General features: G+C 50.1%; 1 protein-coding gene across 8 annotated transcripts in view; it reads left to right on the top strand.

Annotated features, from left to right (window-relative positions):
• Positions 1-17,346, top strand: part of CABIN1 (calcineurin binding protein 1) — a 157,961-nt gene that overhangs the window by 92,860 nt on the left and 47,755 nt on the right. For all 8 annotated transcript variants that reach the window (XM_032229942.1, XM_032229939.1, XM_032229937.1 and 5 more), the window contains 5 exons: positions 9,805-9,966; positions 10,877-11,083; positions 12,388-12,533; positions 14,222-14,483; positions 14,560-14,820. In XM_032229942.1, coding sequence (XP_032085833.1) covers positions 9,805-9,966; positions 10,877-11,083; positions 12,388-12,533; positions 14,222-14,483; positions 14,560-14,820 — 1,038 coding nt within the window. The remainder of the gene's footprint in view (positions 1-9,804; positions 9,967-10,876; positions 11,084-12,387; positions 12,534-14,221; positions 14,484-14,559; positions 14,821-17,346) is intronic.

Genomic DNA, 17,346 nt, shown 5'->3' with positions numbered 1-17,346 from the left:
GGCCTCCCTTCGTTCCATTCTGGAAGGTATCAGGGAAGGTGACTACTTAACTTCCATTGATTTGACAGAAGCTTACCTTCTTGTATTTGTATTTTGTATTTATTAGAATTTATAGGCCGCCCTTTTCCCTGAGGGGACTCAGGGCGGCTTACATAAAATAAGGTGGGGAGGATACAGACAATAGACACAACAATACATAGAAGTAAAATTGTAAGCAACATTCATTCATCATTCGGGTGGGGACAAGTTATCTTTATCCCCAGGCCTGACGGGCTAGCCAGGTCTTAAGGGCTGTGCGGAAGGTCTGGACAGTGGTGAGGGTACGAATCTCCACGGGGAGATCGTTCCAAAGGGTCGGAGCTACTACTGAAAAGGCTCTCCTCCGTGTAGTTGCCAGTCGGCACTGACTGGCAGATGGAACTCGGAGGAGGCCTAATCTATGTGATCTAATTGGTCGCAGGGAGGTAATTGGCAGGAGGCGGTCTCTCAAGTACGCAGATCCACTACCATGGAGGGCTTTATGAGTGACAAGTAGCACCTTGAAGCGCACCCGGAGATCAACAGGTAGCCAGCGCAGCTCGCGGAGGATAGGTGTTATGTGGGCGAACCGAGGTGCACCCACGATCACTCGCGCGGCCGCGTTCTGGACTAGCTGAAGTCGCCGGATGCACTTCAAGGGCAGCCCCATGTAGAGCACATTGCAGTATTCCAGCCTAGAGGTCACAAGGGCCCGAGTGACTGTTGTGAGGGCCTCCCGGTTCAGGTAGGGACGCAACTGGCGCACCAGGCGAACCTGGGCAAATGCCCCCCTGGTCACAGCCGTCAAATGATGGTCAAAAGTCAGCTGTGGATCCAGGAGGACTCCCAAGTTGCGAACCCTCTCTGAGGGGTATAAAATTTGACCCCTCAGCCTGAGCGATGGAACACTGATCGAATTATTGGGAGGAAAACACAACAGCCACTCGGTCTTCTCCGGGTTGAGTACAAGCTTGTTAGCCCTCATCCAGTCCATAACGGCCTCAAGACCCCGGTTCATCACGTCCACCGCTTCATTGAGTTGGCACGGGGCGGACAGATACAGCTGAGTATTGTCCGCGTATTGATGGTATCTTATCCCATGCCTCCGAATGATCTCACCCAGCGGTTTCATGTAGATGTTAAATAGTAGGGAGGATAAGACCGAACCCTGCGGCACCCCATATGCTAGGGGCCTAGGGGTCGATCTCTGCCCCCCCCCACTTACACCGACTGTGACCTGTCCGAGAGGTAGGAGGAGAACCACCGTAACACAGTGCCTCCCACCCCCACCTCCCGCAGTCGCAGAAGGATACCATGGTCGATGGTATCGAAAGCCGCCGAGAGGTCGAGGAGAACCAGGATGGAGGCATGGCCTCCATCTCTGGCTCTCCAAAGATCATCAGTCAATGCGACCAAAGCGGTTTCTGTGCTGTAGCCGGGTCTGAAGCCAGACTGGAAGGGGTCGAGATAGTTTGCTTCCTCCAAGGACCGTTGGAGCTGGAAGGCCACCACCTTCTCGACAACCTTCCCAACAAAAGGGAGGTTGGAGACTGGACGGTAGTTGTTAAGGGCAGCTGGATCCAGAGATGGCTTCTTCAGGAGGGGTCTCACCACCGCCGCTTTAAGTGCGGCGGGGAAGTGCCCCTCCCGAAGAGAGGTGGTAACAACCGCCTGGATCCAGCCTCGTGTCACCTCACTGCTGTTGGCAACCAGCCATGAGGGACACGGGTCCAGTACACAGGTGGAGGCACTCACAGCTCTCATGGCCTTGTCCACATCCCCAGGGGCAACATCCTGAAACTCAACCCAGAGGTGGTCTACCAATTCATCCTCTTGTGCCTCGGCTGGAACTGCAGGGATGGAGTCCAAATCCGACCGAAACCGAGCAATTTTGTCCGCTAAGAATTGGGCATAATCCTCAGCTCTACCCTGCAAGGGTTCCCCCGTATCCCTCCTATTTAGGAGGGAGCGGGTTATCCTAAACAGGGCGGCTGGGCGGGACTCAGCGGACGCAACCAAGGTGGCAATATGAGATCTTTTTGCTGCCCTAAGTGCCCTGATGTACTCCTTGGTGCTAGTTGTTAGGATTGCTCGGTTCGATACGGATTTATCGGACCTCCATAGGTGCTCTAGGCGTCTCCTCCGGCGCTTCATCTCCCGGAGCTCCTCAGTGAACCAAGGAGGCCTCCGGGATCCGCCGCCTCGGAGGGGCCGTAGTGGCGCAATCCGGTCAAGGGTCTCCGATGCTGCTGAGTGCCAGGCAGCAACCAGAGTCTCCACTGGACTGTGGGCGAGAGTATCAGGAATAACCCCAAGCTCCGTCTGGAACCTCAAAGGCTCCATAAGTCGCCTGGGGCGGAACCACTTGGTCGGTTCCTCCTCCCTACAGTGAGGGTTTGGTCTCCGAAAGTCGAGCCTCAGTAGGCAGTGCTCTGACCACGACAGGGGTATGATCTCATTACCCCTCAGACCAAGATCACAAGTCCACTGCTCCGAGAGAAATACGAGGTCGAGCATGTGACCCACTGAGTGGGTTGGGCCCCGGATTACCTGGGTCAAGCCCATGGCCGTCATGGAAGCCATGAACTCCTGCGCCCCATCAGAGTGTTCACCAAGCGAAGGCAAATTAAAGTCCCCCAAGACCATAAGTCTAGGGAACTCAATTGCTAGCTCGGCTACCGACTCGAGGAGCGAGGGGAGGGCTGCTGCAACGCTGTTGGGAGGCAGGTACGTTAACAGCAGACCCACTTGACCCTTGAGGTCCAACTTTACCAGCCGTAATCAATTCTCTCTATCAATTCTCCCTGAGCACAGGAAGTTTGTTAGGTTTTCCTACGCTGGTAGTCATTACCAGTATAGGGCTCTTCCTTTCGGCCTTGCTTTTGCTCCCAGGACTTTCACGAAGGTCATGGCAGCCCTTGCAGCTCACCTCAGAACGATTCCCATCAGACTTCATTGTTATTTAGATGATATCCTCCTCCAGGCGGAGTTGCTGGAGCGGTCCCCCTGGGAAGGGTTGGGATTCCGGGGGAGACATTAAGCCATTCCATTGGGGGGGGGGGGTCCACCATCTCTACTGTTTGTGGGAGAGGCAGATATGGTGGGGGCCGAGGGCCAAATTATGTTCGGGGGACGCGGGTCCGCTGTTTAAGAGCGATTGCGCGTTCCGACCCTCATCACCCTTCACACCCCTGGGTGCTCGGGATTACAGGACCCTGGTCTCCGGCTGGTGTCGCTTAATGCCAGGTCCGTGGTACATAAGGCTCCCCTCATTTACGACCTCATACAAGAGGGTGGAGTGGACCTGGCGTGCATTACAGAGACCTGGTTGGGCCATGAGGGGGGTGTTCCCCGTAGTGAATTATGCCCACCAGGCTTCCGGGCATTTCACCAGCCGAGAGCCCAGGGCAGGGGCGTGAGGGTGGCGGTGATTATTAGGGAAAGTCTCAGACCTCAGGAGGTCACTGTGCCTCAGATAGGTGGGTGTGAGACCCTTTTTGTGAAATGGGGCCTTGGAGTTCAGGTGGGCCTCTTCGTTACGTACCTGTCTCCCTGCTATGTTTCATTGGCCCTGCTGAAGCTGCTGGATGTGTTAGCTGGATTGGCGGTTGATTTCCCCAGGCTTATGATCCTGGGGGATTTCAATCTGCCTTCCATTGACGAGACATCTGAGTCAGTTCGGAAGTTCATGGCTTCCATAACGGCTATGGACCTAACTCAGTTAATTCAAGACCCCACCCATAATGGGGGACGCACGCTCGGCCTGATTTTTGCCTCTGGGCAGTGGATGAATGATCTAGATTTAGGGGATATTTCTATCCAACCCTTGTCATGGTCGGATCATTTCTCATTAGGCTTGACTTCCATACTGCTACCCCTCACCGCAGGGAGGCGAAACCATCTAGTCGGTTCCAGGCGCCTGATGGACCCTGAAAGGTTCCTGATTGAGCTTGGGACTTTTCCTGAATCCCTTGCTCACATCTCGACCGAAGCCCTAGTGGAAGTCTGGGATAGGGCGGCCACTGGGGCTTTGGATCGTGTTGTGCCTTTGCAGCCTCTGACCCGGTGTCGATCCCGGGTACCTCCCTGGTTTACCGAGGAGCTCCGGGAGATGAAACGCCGGAAAAGACGCCTAGAGTGGTTGGAGGGCCAGCCAGTCCGAATCTGATCGAACACTAGTAAGGATTCATATTAAATCCTACTTAGTGGTGATAAAAGCGGCAAAATGGCAACATTATTCCGCTCTTATCGCATCCGCAGATAACTGTCCAGCTGCCCTGTTTAGGGTGACCCGCTCCTTACTTAGCCAAGGAGCTGGGAAAGACCCCTTGCAGGGTAAGGCTGAAGAATTTGTTTAGTATCTACAGGATAAAATCACTCAGATCCGGACGGGCCTGGACTCTGACTGGGTAAATTTGGGCGAGTCGAGGGGGATGAATCTTGTGGAGACCATCTGGGATGAGTTTGATCCTGTGACCCCCGAGGGCATGGACAGGATTATGGGGAGACTCAGTGCTGCCACTTGTGTGCTGGACCCGTGTCCCTCTTGGTTAGTCTCAGCTTCCCAGGAGGCGACTCGAGGCTGACTCCAGGCGATTACCAACGCTTCTTTGAGAGAGGGGTTCTTTCCCACTGCCTTGAAGGAGGCGGTGGTGAGGCCCCTCCTTAAGAAGCCTTCCCTGGACCCAGCTTCTTTAGCCAACTATCGTCCAGTCTCCAACCTTTGCTTTGTAGCGAAGGTTGTTGAGAATGCGGTAGCACGTCAGCTTCTTCAGTCCCTGGATGAAGCTGCCTACCTGGATCCGTTTCAGTCGGGTTTCAGGCCCGGATACAGCACGGAGACGGCATTGGTCACATTGGTCGATGATCTCTGGCGGGCCCGGGATAGGGGCTGTTACACCCCTTTAGGCGGCCTGCACTGGTTGCTGGTTGTCTTCCGGGTGCGATTCAAGGTACTAATTATGACCTTTAAAGTGCTCCATGGCTTAGGCCCAGGGTACCTATGAAACCACCTACTGCCACCGGTTGCCTCCCATCGTCCAGTGCGATCCCACAGAGTTGGCCTTCTCAGGGTGCCGTCGGCCAGATAGTGTCGACTGGTGACCCCCAGGGGGAGAGCCTTCTCTGTTGGGAGCGCCTTCCCTCTGGAATGAGCTGCCCCCGGAGCTTCGTATAATCCCCGACCTCTGGTCCTTCCGACGCGCCCTGAAAAGTTGGCTTTTCCAGCAAGCCAGCCTGGCCTGAACAAAACAAATCAAAGTATTGATTATTGTTAATTTTAATTTGAATTCTTTTTTTAAAAATGTGTCATTGTTAATTTTAATTGGGTTTGGGGATATCCTATTTAATTTCTTTTTAACTTTTGTAGTATGTGTTTCTTTTAATGTTGTACGCCGCCTTGAGTCCTTGGGAGAAGGGCGGCATATAAATCGAATAAACCTAAGATCTTGGCCTGACAGTGGAGACCCTGCAGGGGTATGGGTTCTCCGTAAACTTCCAGAAGAGCCACATGTGACCTTCTACCAGACTGTTGCATTTGGGAGTGATCATAGATTCCTCCTCCGGCATGGTGTTCCTGTCCCAGGATCACAGGGCTAGTCTAGTGAAGCTAGTCAACCAGTTGCAGAGAGAATGGCGTTTGCCCATAGTCACCTTGTCTCTGTTGTTGGGGAAGATGATTTCATGTATAGATCTTGTTCCCTGGACAAGGCTTCATGCTAGAACTCTCCAGTGGTTCTTGCTCCCGTACCTTTCAGGTTCGAGGACCCCCCCCCCATGTGAGACTCTCCCTAAGGTGGTGGGTTTCCCCAGCACTAGCCAAAGGGTGTGTGTGTGTTCAGGGAGCCAGAAAGACTTACTATGAACATGGATGCGAGCCTTTATGGCTGGGGAGCATTGCTGGGGACACAGCTATCCCAGGGTCGCTGGTCCCCTCTGGATCTTACACATAACATAAACTGGCTGGAACTGCATGCGGCTCATCTGGCCCTTCGACACTTTCAGGCCCTTGTAGAGCAAAGACACATCCTACTTTTGACGGACAACATGGCCACGAAGGCACATGTAAACAGGCTAGGAGGGCAGAGCCCTCTGGGTGGAATCTCAGCACCAGAGCCATTGGGCAGAGAGGCACCTGTTGTCCATCAAGGCGGAGCACATATCCAGAGACGCCAATCACCAAGCGGACTGGCTAAGCAGGGCCACGGTGGACCAGATGGAGTGGTAGCTGGACCCGGAACTGTTCGAAGAGATTTGCAGGAGATTCGGACGGCCAGTGGTGGACCTCTTTGCGTCCCCAGAAAACTCCCAGCTCCCCAGGTTTTTCACGCGGTTTCCGACTCAGGGAGCGGAGGGGAGCAGTGCTTTATGCAGCAGGTGGCCCCGGGATCTGCTTTACGCGTTTCCCCCACTTCCACTGATTCCAGGGGCGTTGGGGAAGATAGTGAAGGAAAGGGCGGAGGTAATCATGGTCACCCCGTACTGGCCACCCAGACCTTGGTTCGCGGACCTCTTAGGTCTGTCCATTGTAAAACCCTGGAGGATCCCACAAATCTCCCTCTGCCAGGGGGTCCTGGTCCATCCGGAGCCTCAATGGCTTCAGTTGACCACCTGGTATTTGAGAGGGAGATCTTGAGAGAGGCAAGGTTCTCCTCGCGGGTGATACGAACCATCGTGACCTCCAGGCGCCCAGCCACGACCAGGATTTACAATGCCACGTGGTCCACTTTTTGTACTTGGTGCCGTAAGGCGCATGTGGATCCCAAACATCCCTTACTCCCTATTTGTACCCCCTTCCCACCGTTGGTTGTTAGCCGCCCCGAGTCCCTCGGGAGTGGGGCGGCATACAAATTAAATAAACATTCCAAACATTCCAACATTCCCTAATATCCTGGAATTCCTCCAGGATGGGCTGGAGAGCGGGTTGGCCCATAACATGCTTCGGAGACGGGTCTCGGCCCTGTCGACTGTCCTGGTCTTGGACAGCCGGGAGAGCCTGGGCTGTCATCCGGTGGTGAAGAGGTTTCTACGGGGGGCGGCTAACCTCAAGCCCCTGGTAGTTCACAAGTTCCCATCTTGGGATTTGTCCACAGTCCTCTTGGCCCTAGTGGATCCCCCCTTTGAACCACTGAGGACCGTTTCCTTGCAGTTCCTTACCCTAAAGGTGGTCTTCTTAGTCGCCATCACGTCGGCTAGGAGAATCTCAGAGCTGAGTGCCCTCTCTGTCAGGGAGGACCTTTGTATTTTCCAGCCTAACCCGGTCGTGCTGAGGCTTGATCCCGCTTTTATCCCCAAGATAAATTCCTATTTTCATAGGGCTCAGAAGCTAATTCTCCTGGATTTCTGCCCTAACACCGCTCACAGGAAAGAGAAATCGTGGCACAAGCTGGATGTGCGGAGAGCTCTCTGTATTTACATAGAGAGAACGGCGCCCTCCAGGAAAACGGAGGCATTTTTTGTTTCTTTCCAGCCTTCTGCCATGGGGTCATGGGTGTCCCCCTCTACTATTGGGCGCTGTTTGTGGGCTTGTATTGCCTGGGCCTATGAGGCGAGAGGTAAGGTGGTACCACAGGGGATAACGGCGCATTTGATTAGGAGTGCGGCCACTATGGCCATGTGGAACACTCAGGCCCCAATTGGGGATATTTGTAGAGCTGTGACATGGGTTTCCCCTTCACCTTTTATTAAGCATTATAGATTGGATGCTTTTGCATCTGCAGAAGGCATCATTTGGTTGTCGGGTGCTGCAGGGAGTACATGCTCCCTCGGGTGCCACGGACCAGTGAGTTCCCACCCTAGGGACTGCCGCTTTGGTATGTCCCATTCCTGGACCCTCCTGCACCATCAGCTGGAGAAGGAACATTGGTCCTACTTGAACGTTCTTCTCAGCGTGGCGCAGGACGATTCAGGTCCCACCCTAATTTGTTGTTTTGTTAGGTTCATGTCCCCAGGGGCTATTAATGTTCCGGTCAGGGCCTGCTCTTCTTTTGTTTCTCTAGTTGGAGCTGCGCCTCGTTGGAATTGGATATCAGCAGGGGAAGCGGGAGGCGTGGCTTCAATTCTGACTCAGTCTCTTGGGCAAATAAGGATTGAACAACCCATTCCTGGACCATCCTGCGCCATGCTGAGAAGAACGTTCAGGTAGGACCAACGTTCTTTTTCTGACAGAACATCCAACCAATGGAACAGAAGTTGCCTTCAGAAGTTGTGGGAGCTTCATCCCTGGAGGCTTTCAAGAAGAGATTCGACTGCCATTTGTCAGAAATGGTGTAGGATCTCCTGCTTGGGCAGGGGGTTAGACAATATGACTTACAAAGTCCCTTCCAATTCTGTAAATCTGTTAAAGGGGTATGTCAGGAAGTATAAGAATTGGTCCTGCTGACACCTGACAACCAGACAGTCAGTGAGACTAATTACCCAGTTGCTGCAATGCTTCAGCTTTTGGAGAATCTCTGAAGCCTGGACGGACCCTTCTAGTAGGCCTGACAGCCCTGTGAAGGTCTTGGTTCACAGTCAGTGGCAACTGGATTAGGAAGTGGTTAAACGACAACCAATGTCTCCATGTGACATCTCTGTATCCCGATCACTATTGCTCAGAGCAACAATGAGATCTAGTATGTGTTTTCCTGCATCTGGTGAGGCAGAGATTAATGAGGAGAAGCCTTGGAGGCCATCAACTTCCTGCCTTTTCCTGATGAATTCCCTCATCAACTCTGAGATCAGATCAGAAAAGGAACCAACTGGGCAGCAGGATGGCTGCCCCTCCCCAGATGGACATTATGCTGGACTCGCAGAAAGACTTTGAACAGATTTGTTGCAACCATTATCTTAAGTAGCTCAGGATGCAGCTACTTGTGGGACCACCTTTTTCCAACTGTCTTTGCCCATTCCATAAGATCCAAGGTGATTGATATGCTTTGGATCCCATCTATCAAGCAGTGATATTTATAGGTCCCAGAAGACAGGCCTTCTCTGTCCCCATGTCTACCCTCCCAAGGTCCATAGAGCCTGATCTTGCTGCTCTCTAAGAGGACCTGGCTTTTCCCACCAGTGGGGGTTAGGACATTGTGTGCATCTGCCACGAGTTTCCATTAACAGGTCTCATTCCTTCCCATCTGGCACAACGCCCTGTCAAGACCCATTGGAGCTGGCCGTGAAGAAAGGAGGAGAAGCACGGCTAAAACTTGCCACCTACTCCCAATAGCTGAAACCAGCTAATAGGACCCTCTGCCCAGTGGTACTGAAAACCGTTGAAAGGTGAAGGTTCACAAGATGGATGCGCCACCGCCATGCCAGCTCCACCATTGTTCATCAACAAACACAACCAGTGCCTTCTCTGCACTGAACCACAGCTTGAAGCCCAACTGAAGCAGGACTGTCTGATCCACTTTCTTCAGGGTCTTCAGGAGCTGCAGTCTAAGCACCCTCTCCCTAAAGGGGAGGGTGGAGTCTAGCGAGATCCCATCCTCTGAAGAAGGGGAACTAGCATAGCCCCTTCAGGGCAGGGAGAGCCTCATTCTGCAGAGAATCGGACAGCCCTGCACAGTTTCCATTCCCTCCTCTTTTTCCTCCAGAGCTTCTGCTGGCTGCCATTTCTTCCTTGTTAAAATTGTTCTCCTTTCCCCCTCTTGGCCTTTGCTAACCGTAACCCTAACCCATTTGCACCCCTTACTGTGGCTATGTGTGCTACATATTTGTTAAAGCATCCTACTTTCCTGAACACCCAAATGAGATCTTTGCTTACTTTAACCGTACGTTCCTTAACCTAAACATTTGTTTCTGTTCTAGGTGCGGGTTCTGCAAAAAGAGCTTTTAGCCTCCACCACAGAAGACACCCATCCTTATAAAGAGGAGCTGGAGACCGCCCTGGAGCAGTGTTTTTATTGCCTGTACGGCTTCCCAAGCAAAAAGAGCAAAGCCCGGTACTTGGAAGAGCATTCTACCCAGCAGGTGAGGTTGTCTGGTGCTCAGGAGCAGAGAAGCCTCTTGGCCAAGGATCCCTCCAGCATCGTCCTCTTTCTGACAGTGGCCAGCCACAGTTTCTAGGACACCTGCCTGATGCCCATCATTTTTTCCTAAATTGTGTCTCAAAATGTAACCAAAAAGGTTTAATCACAAATAGTGAAAAAAAGCTAATGATATTGTCAATAAAAGTAAACTTAGAGCAGCTCTGTCTGTTCAGGACGTTGAAAGGTCATTGCACAGCAGTTCCTCAGAATCCTACAAGGTAAGAAATCGTACAGGTTGTGAAATCCAACCGTCAACCTGGTGCTCAGTGCAGGAACCGGTGGTGGGTTGCAAAATTTTTTAGAACCTCTTCTGTAGGTGTGGCCTGCTTTGTGGGAGTGGCTTGCTAGCCATATGACTGGGTAGGAGTGGCCAACTTGTAAAATGTGGTGAAACTCATTTAACAATGCTCTTGCTTAGCAACCAAAATATTGGCTTAGAAACTCTGGCATTTGAAGCATGCAAGTCTTAAAGCTGTCAAGTTACAAGACCCTTGCACCCCTAACCCTTTAGAAAAAAACCCAGGGGTGTTCAAACTTGACAGCTTTAAGACTTGTGGACTTCAACTCCCAGAATTCCTCCTCTCGCTCTCCATCTTAATGATGTGCGGACGGGCGGGGGGAGGGAGCTGGAACCAGTTCTAAATGGCACTGTAGATTTGTGGAACCTCTTCTATAGAAGAGGTTAGAACTGGTAGGAACCCACCCCTGGCAGGAACCCAAAGTGATCTATTCTCAACAGATGCTTGTCCAGGCTTTGCTGAAACTAATGGAAGGAGGAGGAGCCTCTTGGGTAATTCTCACTTCATGCATTGGTTTGATCAATGCATATTTAAAATCTCTTTTTTTCCAAGGTGGAATTGATCTGGGAAGATTCCCTATTCATGTTTGAATATTTTAAGCCCAAGACCCTTCCTGAATTTGACAGCTATAAAACCAGTACAGTCTCTGCTGACCTAGCCAACCTTCTGAAGAAGATGGCCACGATTGTCCCTCAAACAGATAAGCCTATGCTGAGATTGGAAGAAGTGTCGAGTTACATTGAAGGGACCTTGAGCAAGGTACTAATTATTTTGCTTCTGGGAATGCGTCATAGGAGTTACAAGTGCTTTATTTTCGGACTTCAGAAGAGAGCTGGCTGGGGCTATTGCATGAGAAAGACAGGAAACCTTTGGGTGCAGAGAGAAACGGCTCTCAGTTTCGAGCACTTATGGTAAGCAGGTCCTACAAAGAATGAGATTAAACGCTGATCACTGCTGGTCCTGCTGGGTTCGTGAAATGTCTACAAGTTGACAGAGGCTCAGAGAGCGCCAATTAAACTCTGAGCTCAGAGATTCTCTTCTGTTGGGTCCAACTCAGTCTAAGCATCTTAGTTCAAAAACTCCATAGTCCCGCCAACATTGCCCCACTATCCATCCAATTTTACAGCTTCTTCTGAGATTCAGTTGGATTCCACTTTCCAACTTCTGTTATCTGTTGTCCCATGTCCTGCATTCTGACTTTCTTCTATGAAATGCAGTTCAGGGTGTTTGAAAGTATGTTAACTTATTGTCATCTCAGCTGCCTTTTCTCAAGACTAAATATACCCAGTTCAATGAATTTCTTTTGGTTTTCTATCTTCAGATCGTTGTTGCTTCTATTCTTTGTAAACATATTTCAATTTCATAGAATTATAGGATGTAAGAATTGGAAGGGATCTTTATTCAATCCAGCCCCTTGCCCAAGAAAGGAATCCACTATAATATTATCCTTGGCATTCAGCTTTTGCTTAAGGGGTCTTCCATCATCTGAGGAAGTCTATTCCATTGTTAAACATCTTACCATTCAAAATCTGCCTCCTTATAATTTACCCCCCTTGTTTAGCCATCTGTTTTATTCTGTGCAGCCATTTTCAACAAATTGATTAAAAATGGTTGAGGTCATGTTAGTGCCTTACCTGATGGCTTCCCAGGCACTAGCCTAAAACAGCTTTCCTGGAGACCATTTTGGAAATGCCATTCCTATTTCTACAGTGCAATGTTTAATGCAATGTTGTCTTGGATTTAGTATGATTTTATTGGGGTAAACTTCCAAGAGCTCATGAAGATTATACAAGAGTATAAAGACAGAAATGCCCACTGATGCACTGGAGGTGTCAGCCAACGCTTAGACAACAGTTGCCTGTTTATTTTATCTTCTTTTGGCCCTTTCTGGACCTCCAGATACCTTTTGTGAATATCTTTGCCTTTGATAGTCTCCTGAAGGCCAGCCTGGAAGCTAGGAGGGTTTCCCCAACTGCTCAGCAGTCCGGACAGCCCTTCCCACCAAGCCAAAGTTTCCCCAATCCCTGAACCAAAACAGATGTGGTCTTTCTCTATGTTGCCAGGTGCCATCCCTCCCGGAGGGTGCCGACTTCTCTCCTCCAGTGGTGACCGAGCTATACTACCTCCTGGCTGACTACCACTTCAAGAATAAGGAACAGTCCAAGGCCATCAAGTTCTACATGCATGACATCTGCATCTGCCCAAACAGGTCAGGCTGGTCGTCTGCTCAGAGGGGAGCCTTTGCCTGATTGCAGGATAGTGTCTGCATTGCCTTCCTTTGGCCCTGCCCACGGTGTACGTTCCATGGGCACCTGGGCCTCCAGAAAATGGCTGCTGCAGCTGTTGTTGATCCTGACCGCAGCTTCTCTCCTGGGCAAAGCCCTTCAGTGGGAAGCAGGTGATGCCGATGCCTTAGCCGGGAAGAAGGTTGCCTCCCCTCCCCCTCCATCGTGGAGAGAGGCATCTCCTCTTTGATCTGTTTTGCCCTTGATGTGAAAGGAGCATGAAAACACCTGATATGAGCACAGATCAAAACATAGATGGATGTTGACTGTGTTATTTTTACATCTGTTACACTATTTTGATATTTGATACAATACATATCTTCCAAAATCAACCCCATTGTTATATTTTGTCATGGAAACCATGGAAGATTTTCATGGTTCAAAAGATTACTAGAGCCAACAGAGGATATTAAATTCATAAAAGAAAAAATAAGAAAGTGAACCAGGAAGAGCATTCGTGTAGGACTCTGTGGTTTGGGATTGATTTCTGGAACTGTAGCCTTGAGAAGTTCTTTCAACTGCCTGAAAATGCTCCCAGAGCAGCTTTTAACTAGAAAGCTGATGATACCAGATGCTTTAATTTGGATCCTGGACTGAGCAGAAGGTTGGGTGTAAATTGCCTCCTTCAGCTCTTTGATTCTACACAATGTTTTTGTTTATAAAATTAGTAATTCAGTTGGATCTCCCTTTATTTTTAGCTTCACAACAACAACCTTCTCAGGTTGATTGGACACTGAAACAAAACAGTTTGTATTCCCTTTGCTGACAGAGAGCTTAAAATAGGCATAAGTTTAAATTCTCAAAGGCTTAGTTCTCATAGGAAAATAGATATTATTAGTGGGGCATTGCAGCTAAAAAGGATTTGGACAGCAAACAGCTAGTAAAAATGGGCTGCTGGCTTTAATGAAGGACAAGGAAGGGCTGGCAAAGCTGTGTTAAATTGGACTGTGTTTGCAGTGCTGAAGAGAATCGTTTGGCTCTATCTGAAGACAGAAGAGGAGTAACAACACTAAAGGACAATTGCAGACCAGCATGCAGGGCACATAGAGAGTTCCAGGTCTTCTGCTAGAGGAAAGGTAGCAGACCACAGTTGTTAGCCAAACTGAAGAGAGAACTACCATTAATCTGTGTGACACACACACACATACACAACTTTTAAAATGTGTAAGGTTTAAAAAAATAGACTGGTTCACACACAGATTAAGTTTGTATCATAATCCTGACATCTATATACATGCTTAGGATTGCTCTGGGGCCAGAGGGGGAAAATAGTTTAAAAGTTAGCAATAGCAGGTTGCCTTGCCAACAGAGAAGGAAGAGATGCTCTCTACTATGGAAGGTCAGGCAATTAGCCAACTAATTGTATACTGCATTTACAAAGCTTCGCTGAAAAAGCAGTACTTCTGCTAGGTGTTATCAGAAGTTAGAATAAATCCCCAAGGCTCTTTGACTCCTCATTTGGTCAAGATCCCCGAGTCTATATACCCGCCCACTGACAGTTCCCTTGAGTAGACTAGGTTGAAAAGCCAAGTGCCTTGTGGGATCTCAGTGGTCGGCCCTCCTGGGTTCTTGCAAATGCAAAGTGGGACTGTGGCTGTGTGTTCTCTTTCAGGTTTGACTCATGGGCAGGCATGGCCCTGGCCCGGGCCAGCCGCATTCAGGATAAGCTGAACTCCAATGAACTGAAGAGCGATAGCCTCATCTGGAAGCAATCCACCCCAGTGTTGAGCTGCTTCAAACGAGCCCTTGAGATCGATGGCTCCAACCTCTCGCTCTGGATAGAGTATGGCACCATTTCCTACGCTCTGCACTCGTTTGCCTCCCGGCAGCTGAAGCAGTTGAAACCAGAGCTGCCCTCGGAGGTGGTGCAGCAGGTGTGGACAGCTGTCATGGCACGAGGGGCTCGCCACCCTGCTTATGATTCATTGCTGAGCCAGCTTTCTCTTTCAGATGGAAGAGCGGCGCAATGGCATGTTGGAAACGGCCAAGCACTGCTTCACGTCAGCTTCCCGCTGCGAGGGTGACGGAGACGAAGAGGAGTGGCTGATCCATTACATGCTGGGGAAGATTGCGGAGAAGCAGAAGCAGCCCCCGGGGGTCTATCTCTTTCACTACAAGCAGGCGGGTCACTTCTTGCACGAAGAGGCAGCACGGTACCCCAAGAAGATACACTATCATAACCCCCCAGAGCTTGCCATGGAGGCCCTGGAGGTAAGGCAAGACCCAGACCCATCAGTCACACAGCTGACCCCTAGGTGATCCCTAGGTAGCAGCTGGGCCAGAGCTGCCTTCACATCAAGGTGAAGCCTCCAGCTGCTCTTCCTCTTTGGCCTTCAGTTGATCAGGGCCTTGCAAGTTGCATCAGCCTGATGGAGGATGCTGACCAAGTTTGAGCCTCTCTTCCCCTGGGGCTACAGCAGACAAGGGTCTTGATGTCTATCCTGGACTGTGTCATCTTCAGAAAACTCTAGAACCTGGGATTTTGAGAAAGGCTGTGTTCCTGTGCATCTCCCCAATCCGGTTCCTACTTCCAGCCCCTTCTAGTCCTAACTGGGGGTGAGGGAGATGGAAGAGGAGCCTGTCTGCCATTCCTTTAATTTAATGCCGAGCCCCTTTGGCTGGATGATTTTTTAATACGTAATTCAAAGGGACAGACATACCCAATACTCCTCCCTTCTCCTACTTTGGTCATGACAAGCACCACCTACTTTGGCTGAGTGAGCATGATTGGCCAAAAGTCACCCAGCCAGCTTTCATGCCAAAGGAGAGGATGGAATCCTGTTTGGCAGATGCACTCCAACATTCTAAAAGTGCCCCCAAAGGGAGTGAACTGGTGAGACTCAGCCACTTTGGGAAGAAGGTACAGGTGCCATTCTCAAAATCATCTGACTAATGTAATACAAGTAGTCCTCGCTTAACGACCATTTGTTCAAAGGTCATTCAAAGCTATAGCAGGGCTTAACACTTGAGCCTGAAGTTATATCAGCCCCCCACGATCATGTGATCAAATCAGGCCACCTGCACTACAACCCCTGAGGCACTTCAGTTCCCTCCCCCTATCTTTCCCCTCTCCCTCCATCTCAGCCTTTTCGGCCATCCTCTGCAACAGGGCATGGGTGGCACAGTGGTTAGAATGCAGTACTGCAGGCTGCCTGCAGTCGGCAGTTTGATTCTCATCGGCTCCAGGTTGACTCAGCCTTCCAGACTTCTGAGGTCAATAAAATGATGACCGAGATTGTTGGGGGCAAGAGGCTGACTCTGTAAACCGCTTAGAAAGGGCTGTTAAGCGCTATGTAAGTGCTATTGCTATGATGCTGAAGTAGAAGTCACAGCTTCCGCAATCTCAGCCAGCCACACCATCCCTGGGCCTGTTACAGTCCCAGCACCACCACCTGAGGCCCTATGCCGTAAGCAGCCACCCCAGCATAAAGGCCAGCTACGTATACACTCAGGCCTGCCCTGCCCTGCCCTCTGCAGACCTGGCTTCACCCAGTTGACCTTCACCATCTTCCTCCTGTTGCCAATGAGTTGTGCCCAGCCTGGCCTCAGGCAAGGCAGCTGCTGGTCATGCTCATGCCATTTTCTAAATGGGATGGGCTGGGATACTTTATTTGGCCAAGTGTGATTAGACATACAAGTAATTTGTTTCCAGTGCAGAAGCTGTCAGCGTACAGTACATTGCAAAACAACAGAATAATAATACTTGTAATAATGATACCAGTAAGGGGGTAGACGAGAAGATGAGAGGGATAATAATAATGCTACAATCATACAACATGGGTAAGTACATAACATAAGACAGCACTGTCTGGAGAACAGCACTGTGGGAATTAGGTGTTCAGCAGAGTGATGGCACAAGGAAAAAGTTCCTTGTATATGTTTTAGAATGCAATGCAGTGGTAGTGGTGTCCCAAAGGGAGGACTGGAAGCAGGTTATGTCCAAGATGTGAGGGGTATGTAAATACTTTCTCAGCCCACCTCCTGACTCTCACAATATAAAAGTCCTCAACAGAAGGCAGATTGGTTGCAGTTGTTCTTTTTGCAGTCCTAAATATGGTATCAGTTGGTCTGTACCTGTCCTGTTTGATTGCTGTGCCAAACCAGACAGTTATTGCAGTACAAAATGACAGCCTCAATAATTCCTCTGTAGAATTGTATCAGCAGATCCTTGGGATGTCTGAGCTTTCTGAGCAGGAAGAACATTCTTTGTTGTGCCTTTTACTGATAGTGTCCATTTCAAATCCTGGGAGATTATAGAACCCAGAAACTTGAAGAATTCTACTGTTCATACTGTGCTCTCGAATATTGTAAAAGGTGATAGAATAGAAGGGCTACTCATCTCTACAGTTTGAAGAACAGCAGGCACAGCCTTGTTGCGATACTCGCGAAGGGCTCAAGCTCTGAAGCATCATGAGTAGGTGTGCGGCATTTGAAGAGCAGCACAAGAGGCCTTGAGAGAAGGCCTAATGAGTAGGTGTGCGGCATTTGAAGAGCAGCACAAGAGGCCTTGAGAGAAGGCCTAACACGGGCCAGGGCGGCATGTCTCATCTGCAACGGGACATCTTTTCTGTCTGTTGTGGTCTTGATATATGTTTCTCCCCTCATCACTGGGGTGATGAGATTTTCTGTATCTTCCTCAATACAATCATCCTTCCCCTCTAGTAAGAGGATCCCCCCACCCCCCCAAACACTGAGGATATCCCTTCCCCAACTGAGAGGAAGAGGAAAGAAGCTGCT

Source organism: Thamnophis elegans, chromosome 13, assembly GCF_009769535.1.
Source record: "Thamnophis elegans isolate rThaEle1 chromosome 13, rThaEle1.pri, whole genome shotgun sequence".
NCBI lineage: Eukaryota > Metazoa > Chordata > Lepidosauria > Squamata > Colubridae > Thamnophis > Thamnophis elegans.
Note: the sequence above shows the minus strand (reverse complement) of the source record. Positions and strands in the feature narration are given on the sequence as shown.